The sequence below is a fragment of the Chinchilla lanigera genome, unplaced genomic scaffold, assembly GCF_000276665.1.
Source record: "Chinchilla lanigera isolate Chin_1 unplaced genomic scaffold, ChiLan1.0 scaffold00054, whole genome shotgun sequence".
Classification (NCBI taxonomy): Eukaryota; Metazoa; Chordata; class Mammalia; order Rodentia; family Chinchillidae; genus Chinchilla; species Chinchilla lanigera.
The window spans coordinates 331,250-343,503 of NW_004955455.1; the positions used below are offsets into that span (position 1 = coordinate 331,250).

At 49.8% G+C, this 12,254-nt stretch overlaps 1 protein-coding gene across 2 annotated transcripts in view; it reads right to left on the reverse strand.

Moving 5' to 3' along the window:
* Window positions 1-11,830, reverse strand: part of Sgsm1 (small G protein signaling modulator 1) — an 84,608-nt gene extending 72,778 nt beyond the window's left edge. For both annotated transcript variants that reach the window (XM_005396135.2, XM_005396136.2), the window contains exons 1-2: window positions 11,709-11,830; window positions 11,583-11,626 (exon numbers count right to left, since the gene is read on the reverse strand). In XM_005396135.2, the coding sequence (XP_005396192.1) occupies window positions 11,583-11,626; window positions 11,709-11,727 (63 nt within the window). In that variant the 5' untranslated portion in view covers window positions 11,728-11,830. The remainder of the gene's footprint in view (window positions 1-11,582; window positions 11,627-11,708) is intronic.
* Window positions 11,831-12,254: the final 424 nt, after the last annotated feature.

The window sequence follows — 12,254 nt, forward strand, 5'->3', positions numbered from 1 at the left end:
AGCGCAGCATGACTTGGAATGGGGTTTGGGTTCTCACAAAGTGTTAGGTGGGGACAACTCGGAGGTCCTGCTTGCCACATCCCCAAGGAAAATCCCAGGGAACACTCAGGGCCCTGGGGGGGTCACCGCTCCCTGTTGTCTCTGACCTGTCTCCCATCCCTCTCTTTCTCACTCCCTGCTCCCTTGCTTTCCCTAAATGCGGCAAGCTACTTCCTTTCTCAGTTCCTTGTTGTGCACTCCCAGTCCTCTACAGCTGCTCCTTTTCATCTTTAAACTCTCAGCTCAGTTAACACCTCCTCTGAGAAGCCCCCCTAATGTACCCCAGCTCCTTCCCCCCTTTCTCATTCACTGCTAAATCAGTTATTATTTTTCCATCTGTTGGCTTGCCCATTGTTGGTCCCTCCTCCCTGGACTGTGGCTCTAGAGGACAGGAACCCCACTTATGCTCTCACCACTGTGTCCCTAGTGCCCACCACAGCAGGCTCTCAGCAAATGCTGGGGGGGATCCCATGTAGGTCCGGGGTACACTTCCCCCTCCTGCCACTCCCACACAGCGTAACTGATGACAGCAAAGCCAGAGAGTGGGTCCCACACCCCAGAGAGGGGCCTGGATGAGGAAGGGAGGGGAAGGAGGGTAAAATGACAAAGCAGTGGCCTGTGGGCTTCCAAGTATTAGAAAAACCCTTCCCCAGTTCCTCCTCCCAACTTGCCCTGACTGTGGGTGCGGGGGTTTAGAGAGAAGCAGAGGCTTCTACTCAGAAGCTGCCAGGCTGGCCTGTTAGCTTGCTCACTGTGAACAGGCATCAGACATCGTTCTCTAACAGTCCGAGTAAAGGACACCTGGAAGGAAAGGACATTCTGTGGCTGGGATAGAGGGTCAGAACCGAGCACCCTCTGCCCTGCACAGGTGTTCCAGGCATCTGGACAAGGCTCCTCAGGGACCTGCTTCTGCAGCGTTACCTGGGGCATCTCGGCACAAAGATCCTCAGGCAGATGCCCATGCAGGTATCGAGGGAGACGATGGAGCTTTGGCGGTGGGGAGGATATCCCCGCCTCACTCCATTCCTCAAGAAAGATGCCAGGATGATTTGTGCTCCAGGCCCAAACCCTGCATGCCAGCCAGCATTCTCTCCTGGGTGCTGCCCCCTACTGAATGTACCTGGACTCCCTGAGAAACACTTTGTTTTCTCCACAGAGTCACAGGCCTTGTGGATGAGCAAGATGCACTCAGAGTCTAAAGCAAGCCCATTTCTCCAAAGATTGCTCAAACTCTGGGCAGCCATGAAAAACAAGAAAGGAAATTTTTAGATGACTGATTAAAACACACAAAAATAAACCAGAGAATAACTAACCACCCTTCTTAAACTCTGAAGGCAACAGCCCAACACTGTGTTTTAGCACTGGCTTCAAATCCTGCTTCTACCTCTTCCAGGCTGTGTGACCTTGGGCAAGTCACCTCACTTCCTCTGTTCTTCAATTTACTCATGTATAAAACCAGGCAGTACGTCAGGTAGGGTGGTACACCTCTGTAATCCCAGACTCTGGGAGGCTGAGACAGGGCTCAATTCAAGCCCAGCCCGGGCAATTTAGCAACTTGGTGAGACCCTGTCTCAAAAAACAAAAAGGGCTGGGGATGCAGCTCAGTTTGAAGCCCTTGGGTTCAATTCCTAGTACAGCAAAAATAAAACAAAAACAAAAAACTGCCATTGTAATAAATAGAACTCCTGTAGAAACCCCTCTGTGGTTGAAACTTTTACACTAAATGTGTGAATGTTTACAGATGCACATAATGTCTGTAACATGATAGAACTTTCTGGAAATGTTTTTCACCTGTGTTGTTCCATACACTATCATTAGTTATATGCGGCTCATGAGCACTTAAAACATGGCTAGTGTGACTGAAAACTGCATTACATATAATTTAAAATTAAGTGAACTGCAATGTAAATAGGCACTGCAAGTATTGGCTAACACTGGATAGGGATGGTCTGGAACACAGTAGGCGCTAAATGAATATAACTGAATTAACAGAGGCTGTCATTATTAGAACACTCCTTGGTGTAGGAACTAAGAGACAGGAGACTGTACTATACTCTTTTTAACATCATGCCACCCTGCAGGGTACTACAGACTGAATGCTTGTACCCCTCCCAAAGGCACAAGTTGAAATCCTAACCTCAAAGCCACGGTGCAGGAGGCTTTGGTGAAGTGGTTAGACCATGAGGCTACAGCCTTCTTGAAAGGGATTAATGTTCTTCTAACAGAGGCCCCTGAAAACTCTTTTGGGCCCTTTCCACTTTGGGAGGACATAGTGAGACCAGGCTCTGCAGCCTGGAACAGAGCCCTCACCAGAACTGGGCCTTGCTGGCAACCCCCAGCTTGAGCTTCCTGCCTCTAGATCTGCGAAAAAGACATTCTGGTTGCTCAAAAGCCAGTCAAGCTGGGCATGATGGTGCATGATGGTACATACCTCCAGCACTTAGGAGGCTGAGGCAGGGAGATCCTCAGAAGCAAGTCTGAAGCAAGCCTGTGCTACATAGTTAGTTTAAGGCCAGCCTGAACTAGAGTGAGACTTTGTCTCAAAACAAAACAAAACAAAACAAAACAAAACAAAACACAACACAACAAAACAAAACACACATAAAAAATCCAGAGTCAATCTATTTTATTTTGTTATAGCAGCGGCAGCTGACTCATACTCAGAGTGATTCTGTGCCGAATGTGGATAACTGGGTTGTGGACTCCTTAGGAGTACAAATGAAAGCTGAGGACACTGAATAGAACAAGTACAAAGTTTTTCCACAATTCAGGGATTTGCACACTCTGATCTTGCAGGCACCTAGCACACAGTTCACAAGCAGCACTTGGGACCTAGGCAGGCACAAGTGCAAGGGTGATCTCTCCACTGTTCTGGGCCGAGCTGCATATGCAAATATCTTCACCAACATGAAGAGGTCACCTGTGGTTTGTCTGCCTGGTGTCTGTCTCCTTGCCCGGACATTTCACCTTCACTCTCCTCTGCTGTCCCTTCCTTTTAACCACAGGGATGACTCTCCCCCAGGCCTGACCAATCAGAGCAATCTCACCCACTGTGATTGGCATAAAAGCAGCATGGGGCCAGTGGGATCTAATTCTAAAACTTGCTCTAGAACCACCAGGAGGGGAAGCTCTCTTTTGCTGTGATGCTAACCTGGCCATTTTGTACCCCTAAAGCTGCTGGGGGACCCTCTACCTCCCCATAGAAAGTGCTGAGTATAAAGCCAACAATCACAAGAGGAAGGCAGCACAGAGAGGAGAGAAATAGTGTCCTGATGACATCACTGAACACCTGGATATAGCTGTACCTGAAGTTTGATCATCCTGAACTTCCCCAAACACTTAAATAAATCAAGTTTTTATTCTTTTCTGTCCCCTTTGTGTTTATATATTTATTTCTTGTTTAGTGGTGACGAACCTATGGCATGCATGCTGCAGCAGGCTGTTTGTTATCACTGAAAACTCTAAAAGGTTCGCCATCACTTTTCTAGACACTTTTATTAGAGTTTAACTTGGAATGGATCCTGCCCTTCTGCTTCTCCACTCTGTGTCCCTGGTTCAGTTTCTTAACTTCTCTGAGCTTCAATTTCCCTGTCAGTAAACAGCAGTTACTACTTGTACTTAGAAGACTGCTTTGTGGATTAAGTGAGTTAAAGTACAATTTAGATGGGCATTAAGTGGAAGTTGCTATAATTCTAACTTACTAATCAAGCATAATTTACTGCTGCCATCCTTAATAAGCACTCACAATCCGAGTGCAAAACTGTGCAAAGAAGAAAAGCATAAAGATCTCTTCATCCACCATCTTCTCAGATCACCAAAAAGGAAAAGAACATACCAGCCTCATCTGCATTTAGAACTCGCAGCCCCTTAGCCCCGGGCTCAAAGCAGCTTTGCTGGGAGATGGCTCACAAGGGGCTCAGAGCTCCTCAAACCAAGGAACAGTCTTTGGGAAATGATGAGCAACCAGACCCAGAGGGAGGCCCAGAGACTTCCCAGGACAGGAAGGCAGCCAACCATGCCCCTCAGCCCTCCAGACTGCACTAGAGGGCTTGTTCCTTTGGACCTCAAGAAATCCCTACTGCCACTCATTCCACAGCACTCCTCTGGGTTTGCAGTGCCCTCAGCCCCGGGCTCCCCTGGGGAGAGAAGATCCTACAGAGAGCACTGGTACATTCAGCTGTACCCAGAGAAGTTGCCAAGTGTCCTTCTGTGACTGAGTCCATCTTGCTTCTAGCAGGATGAGCAAAGCACTGTGCAGACCCCTCTGGGAGAAGTGCCAACAGCCAGGCAGTAACAGCACAGGCAGCTGCGGTGGGAGACCACACCCTTGCTGCCACTGGACCCACAAGGAGACCATCAAGCGAGAGGTTCACACGCTGCTAAAGGCATGGCCATATTTGAGCAGGGGCTGTCTGGCCTCTGCCCCACTCTGTACCCCTACTGGGGTTTAGCCCCAGAATAATGCAAAAAAGGCTTCTGGAACCAGACCACCATGCTGTGGCACTGACAATTTCCATGACCTTAGGCAGCTTACCTGCCATCTGGGTACCCAAGTTTCCTTATCCAAAAGAGACAGTGTTTGATCTACTTCACAGGGTGCCGGGATAGTTAAATGAGGGCACCTCCATAAAAGACTCATTACATGCTGATTTTCCTTTTAAAAGAAAGCCTATTATGTTAAGATGACTTTAGCTAAGCTCTTGTTTTCCCTGAACAGAGTGAAGGTTCCAGAAAGCTTTATCAGCCACCATGTTTTATCAAGTCTTAAATTCAGATGCAGCAAATTCAGGGCAGAGAAAAACAGGGCACATTTGACTCTTAGAAAGCGGCACTAGCCATGCCGAATCAGAGGAGCTGAATCTCTGAGAGCCATGCAGCTGTCTGAGCCACACGGCTGCTGGGGCAGGAGTGGAACAAGGACTCAGGCCTCCTCATGTCCCACTCAGGTTCTGCACCTGCAACCACATGGGCCTAGAGGGGGATATTGATACCCTTTCCTCCCTGTTGACCTGAAACTGGATGGTCCCCTGGCTCCTTGAGCAGCTCATGAGCTGTATAGCAAGGGACACACAAGGAAGCAAGAAAGCCAGGCTCTTCCTGCCACTCTGGCCACAGAGAACCAGAGCACCAAGCCTGCCGCAGATGCTCAGCACTTTCCACAGCTTCCAGAACCCAACATTGCCAAAGCCTTGAAAAAGCATCAAGATGCATCCAATTGAGTGGATGGGGCTGTGGTACTCACGAGGAGGATTCCAGCCCTCAGGCCCACAGTCTGAGTCAACCCTGCAGGCCTCCAAGAGCCCCCTACATGCCACCTGGCACTCCTATATGCATTTAATGGCAAGCACTTCTGGGGTCATTACTCAGCCCAGGAGGTGAGTCAGGAGAGACTCTGATTCCCAAGAACCTATAGCCCAACAAATAAGGCAGAAATGTTCTCTCTGGCCTCATGACCTAATGCTTTTGTTCCTTCCTCCCCATATGTCTTGAGACAAATTTACAGATTCCTTGCCCGCTCAAAACTCTCAAAACTCCAATTGGACTCCTATACTCATTCCATTTTGTTTTTTTGAGACAGGGTCTCACTATGTAGCTTAGGGTAGGTTTGAATTACACAGCCCAGGCTGGCCTTGAACTTACAGCAATCCTCCTGCCTCACTCTCCTGAGCGCTGCCATTGCACATGTGCACACCATGCTCACCCAAGGCTCCCATCTTACCTAGAGTAAAAGCGAATGTTTTCAGGGGCCACCAGGCCCTGCACAATCAGCCTCCAGTTCTTTCTCCAACCTCTATTCCTGTTCACTCCTCTCTGGCTTCACTGGGGTCCATGCTGTTCTGTTTCCAACACCTCTCCCACACATGTCCACTCCAATTCTTTTTCTTCAGGTCTCTTCTCAGGTATCACCTAACAAGCAGCCACCAGGCCAATGACTTCGGGCAAGCCCTTCCCAGCTGGTTCCAGTCTTTATGAGCTTCATAGCGCTAGTCACCTTTAAGATACATCATTCATCTATATTTCCCTCCAATAGACTGTACACTAAATGATCATGTAATGAGTCTCCTTATCTCACTTCTCAACCTGCGTCTTCTGGAACAGGGCCCAAGATATAGTGGATACCTGGTAAATATTTGGGGAAGAAATTTGTGAAAGGGAGGAAGGAAGGAGAAAATAAGGAAAGAAGGAAGTTTTAATTAAGAACTGGCAGAAAATGTCCACCTTGCTCACTGCTATCAGGTGAAACTTCCTAAAATAGAACTCAAAGTAAACCCTCCTTTGCTCACATATCTTCTGTAGCACCTTGCTATCTGTTGGGGCAAATCCAAGTGCTATAGCTCGGCAGTCACAATCCTGCACAAGCTGAGATAAGTAAGCTTTTCAGCCTCATCCACTTCCCCTACATACATGAAATCCTGAGCTGTGTTTCCAGGCTTTGTCTGAAGTTCATAGCTCCCTACCACTGCCCTCTGACACAAGATCCTGTCCCGGAAGAATCCTGGCTATTCCATGGACTGGCTATGTGACCTTGAAGCTGACTGCTCACCTCTCTGGGCCTTCAGTTCTTTACATATCAAGTCAAGGAGATGATGATTCTCCCTCTTGGGACTTTGTCAGGAGGGATGGAGACAATGCTTGGGAAGCCACAGGCACAGCACCTGGCACAGAGCAATTCTCCAACATAGGCAGGAACTGGCATCACAGAGTCCAACCTCCCTCCCACAGCCTATGCCTACTGTACAGGGAAGATGCTGAGACGTACTGAAGTCTGCCCTGGATGACAGTTAAAGAGGCAGGACCCTTTCTCACTGCCCCTGCTGTGCCTCTGGACCCCAGATATGGATACAAAACAACTTAAAAGCAGTGAGAGGCAATCAAAGGGAGGATGTCTGCATCAGACCAGCTGGAGGAAACAAAGGGCCACTGTGGGCACTGGGTCCACAGTTAGCTGACTGTAGGTTTGTACCTTCCCCAGGACTAGTTGAGCATTCCTAATCCAAAAATCCAAACACTACAAAACCTTTCGACTGTGACAAGGGATGATGCCACAAGTAGAAAATTCCACGTGACCTTATGCAAAGGGTCACATTCAAAATGCTGGCAACACTACACAGAATTAACTCTAGGCTAGAGAAACAATATGCATATGAGGTACAAATGCAATTTACTGGTAGACTTGGGTTTCATACCCATTAATGTGCACACACAAACATGTCAAATGCAAAACTTTCTGATCCCAAGCATTTCAGATAAGGGACAGTACTGTCCTCTGGCCAGATACTTCTTGGTGGGCAGGGTAAAGGTGGTAGCACAGTGGGTGTTCTGTCATTGCAGAATATTGAGCAGCAACCCTGGCTCATTCCCACAACCAAAATGCTTCCTGATACTGCCAAATGTGCTTGGGGTAGGGTTGCCAGATTTAGTAATGCATATTCATTCTGAAAACTTATTCATTGCTCATCTGAAATGTAGGCTGTTTTTTTTTTTTTTGGTGCTGCTGGGGACTGGACCCAGGGTCTCTCCCATGCTAGGCAAGTGCTGTATCTATAGCCCCAACCATTTTTCTTTTAGCTTTTTATTTTAAGGCAAGTTCTCACTAATTTGCCCAGACTGGCCTCAAACTTGTGATCCTGCTGCCTCAGCCTCCCAAGTAGCTGGGACTACAGATGTATACCACTGCACACTCTACCTCACATGTAAAATTAAATGTGGGCAACCTGTATATTATGTGGCAAACCAATTTGGAAGTGGAGTTGGTAAAGCTATACCCTCTTCTTTCATTAAGACCACTGAGGTAGAGCAAACCTATGGAGACCCCATTGCTTCCTTCATTTTCCTCTAGACTCAGCATGCCTCAATTTCCTCTCCCATCTCCTTGCCCCTACTGAGGCAGGAAGTTCACCTCCCCAGATACTCTCCGTTCAGAAGCTGTGATGATGGCTCCACAGTGATGGCTGTTTCAGCTCAGTTTACAGAGCTAAATGTGATTCCCCTGCAGGACTTGCTCCTCTCCCTGCCCTCTTCCTGGGGTCTCAACTCCTACCCACAAACACTTGCCTTTCCCTCTTCAATTAAGAGCACCCCCCCATCCAGTCTGAGGCAGGAAAACAAGGCAGTTAGTCATTTTGCTTCCTTTATCAACCAGTGTCATGTGGCTGGCTCCTTTAATGGCTGTTGTCATGACGACAGGAAGCCAGTCCCGGCTAGCTCTAGGAACTAAAACAAAATTAAAGGGTGGCAGGGAGGGCAACAAGAGCACGGAAGGAGCCAGGGTACAGCTGGCTGGAGTTACCTGGAGGAAATCATACTGAGGACACCCTGTCTCTAGCTCTCCCTTGGTGGTAGGAAGACAGGAAAACACACACACACACACATATCCTGCTCTGGAGAAGCTCAGGCAAATGTGGTGTTTTTATACAGGTTATCCTGTCAGGTGAGTAATCTTTATTCACATAATGAATAAATCTAAACTCAGGCCCTTGTTAAAATAAAGACAGTCACTTGTCCCAGGGCACACAATTCATGAGCGTGGAATTTCTGGTCCATTCACTTCTTTCCAGATTGCCCGTTTCCTTCCTCCCCATTCTCTTGCCCTTGTTTGGTGAGACCAAACACCATCTAGCATGATTATTTTCTCTCTCTGCTCCAACTACCTGGGTTCCTCCAAATCCATCCTGTTCCCTCCAACCACTGAATCTTCTGTACATACAGTTCCTGCTATCCAGAATGGTTTTTCCTTCTCTCCCCTCTACCTCACACCATTACCTACAGAGCCTGCTCATCTTTTATATGTTCTTCAACATCGCATTCTTGGGAAAGAAATTCCTCCGCCCCAGGCATCTTATTATTTCTGCCTTGTTCTGTGATCCTTTCTTTTTCCTGACGGTGGGGATGGAACCCAGAGTCTCACATGTGCTAGGCCACTGCTCTACTAAGCTGCACTGCAGACCATTTTGTATTCTTGTGGTGCCAAGTGCCTCCCCTCCAGACCCTGTGCATCTTACTCTCCTAATCACTCAAGGTTCTGCCAGTCTGTCTCCTGCAGCCAGATGTCAGTGCCAACAGGACAGAAACCAGGCCTGCTTTGTTTACCACTGTGCCTAGGAGCTGGCTCAGTGCTGGACACACACATTTTCAGGAACTGCATCCAGGATTTGAACCCTGCTCTGGTTGAGTCCAAGCACCGTGTGTGTGTGCTGCTAGGGCTCAACCCCAGGGCCTTGCGTGTGCTAGGCAAGTGCCCTATCACTCAGTCACCTCTCTAGCCCCAAACAAACACTTTCTTGCCCTGCCACCTGGGCACTGGGTCCTCATGGCTTCCTATATCAGCACTGGACAGAGCTTACAGCCCATGGCCTCTACTCTTCCTTTGGTGGCTACAGTGGTTCAGACCAAGCTTACACACATGCCTGGCTTATCTAAGACAGAAGTTAACCACTAAGGTACTCCTTCCAGAAAGGTGGGTGAGACTATGACAGCTAGAGATGCGACTCCTCTGAACCTTCAGGGTTGAGAGAAGAATAAAGTGATGTGATTCTCAGATTTCTAGGCAAAAGCTGTCCCACCCCACTGAAGATGAGCTCTCTAACACTGGAGGAACCCCACCCCTCAACTCCTGCTGTCCCCAGAGGAGAGCAAAGGAAGGAAAGAACAGGGATGTCACTTTGGAGGGCACAGACTTGTCACTAAGCTCTCAGGGGCACCCAGTAGTCAACAAGGAGCCCAAAGATGACAGACTTGAACCCATCTCCTGCACCTATTTGGTGCTGTAGAAACAACCTCTACTCTCTCTGGTCCGGGATACTTTCATTTGTACAATGAAGATATGTCACTGACACATCCCAAGGCTGTGGCACTGTACAGGCATAAATGGGCATATTTTGCAGCTAAGCTTGGCTCTAATGTCAGATAACTTTGCCACTTCTTGGTTTAGTGCTCCCCTCAGGCTCCATGAGCCTCAGTTTCCTTGTCTACAAAATGACAGCTCCATCCACTTCATAAGGTTAATGCGCACTCAGAGCAAGGCATATAGCTGCCCCCCTATAAACAGATGCTATTATTAATGAAATAATTGGCCTTAATAAATGCAGAATTTAGAAACAGCCATGAATTTGCAACCAAGAAACTTGTGCTCTGATTCTACATCTGCAGTTTAACATATCTGCCTCTAGCAAGGTTCTGCACCTACCCACTGAGGCAACAAGCAGGGTAACAAGAGGTCTACCTGATTAGGAGCTGGCTTTAGTCCTCAAGCCAGGAGAAAGCTTGTTCCAAGCCCTAACGGCTATTCCTAGGAGACAGGCCCAGCCCTCTGGCCATCAGGAGCAATGCCTGCCCAGCAGCACATCCTAGACTGACATGCACCAGATGTGAAAAAGCAGGACTACTGCTTCCTTCCATAGATGGGGAAAGTGAGTCCTAGACATGTGTAGGGTTCTGAGCGGCTGCTGGCAGAGCCGGGACCAGGAACTCAGCCAGATGACTTGCCGATACTCTTTTCTGCCTACAGCTAGCTGCCTCCTCAATTGAACAACCATTTCATTATAAAGATGGGCTGAGATGAAAACTTCAGGCTTTCCGAGAAATCCCATATATCTTGCATGTCACCTTATTTTAAAATGTCAGAATGTGAAACCAGCTCTAGAGCTGATTCTTTAAACAGAAAGAGACATGACATATACAGAAACACACAAACACTGATACTGTACATGCTTCCCGTGGAGGGTGGGGCAGCAACAGGTTGCCCAGCCTGGAGGCTGCCTTTTCTGGCTGGCTGCCCCCTGCACGAAAGGTCTTCTCTGTGTTTCAGTGGTGCCAACTATAATACACGTTCACAAACGGACAGGAAGCCAAGCACAAGACGCAGGCTTGTGCACAAGGTCTACAGCCATGCAGGGTTCCTGGCAGAGGACTCAAAAGATGCAGACGGCAGCAATGGTGTCTCAGGCTGAGGAATGGGAATGGACAACATAAACACACACACGATCACAGCCTGAGCTTTACATTCACGCACGCTTATGAGTCACATAAATATACACAGGTTCACGCTCAAAAAAATTATACACACATACAGAAACACATACACATGACAGAGATTAACTTGGGTATGTCCAGAGAGACGCACATACATTACACACACAGCCACAGGTGTGCGCATATACACATTCTCACGCAGTACAAGCACCTAAATGCTACTCCTGCCCAGATCACTATAAACTCTCCCCTCTACAACAACCTCGGAGGGCAATGGCTGTAGACACTAACGCAAGACCCTTCACTGAGTCCCGCCCACACGCCGCCCGCGAGACCCACACCTAGGGGAGGGGCCCTCGCGCTGCCTCCGCCCCCGCCTCCACACACCGCTTAAAAACACCGAGGTCCCCTCCCCCACCCGAAGCCCTTGGACCCCCCCCAATTCCACCTGCTGCAGGCCTGCGGGAGGCAACGCCCACCGGGGGCGCCCGCCCCTGAGGTGGCCGTCTTTCCGCGGAGCCTCGTTCCCCGCTGACGACGGTCGCCCCCGCCCCGGGGTCACCCGCACCTACCTCCTTCTTCACGGTGCGCAGCAGCCTCTGCCGGGTCTCCGCCTCTGGGGACAAGCAGGAAAGCCAGTCAGCCGCGCGGTGGGAAAGGCCCGGGCTGCCCTCCCGCCGCCCCGCGCGCGTCCTTACCCGCAGGGGCCGAAGTCATGGCTGGCGGGGTCCGGTGTTATCAGCCGCGGTAGCGGAACCTACACCTGCCTCTCCACTCAGGACTACCGCAGCCACGCGGGGCGGGGCCGAGCGTGAGGGACAGCGCAGGGCGTGACGTCAGGGGCGGGGTCAGCATTGGCTCTTCCTCCTCCACTCGGAGAACTCCGGCAGCCGCGCGGGGCGGGGCCGAGAGCGCGGGCGAGGAAGGGTGCTGACATTAGGGGCGGGACCCGCTGTGGCTCCTGCTTCACTCCGCGAATTGGGGCAGCTGCTTGGGGCGGAGCCTACAGTGATTGACGGCAGAGGTCGTGACGTGAGGAAGAGGCGGGGCGGGCGCTCAGCCAACTCGTGCTCAGCCCCGCCAACTCCTGAAGCTGTGCCGGGAGGGATCTAGCTTGATGAATGGCTGAGAGTGCGACATCAGGGGCGGGGTGAGCGGTGACTCCTCCTTCAGGGACTCGAAATTGCGCGGGGCGGGGCCGAGCATGATGGACCACGGGGTGTGGAGGAATAGACGTCAGGGGC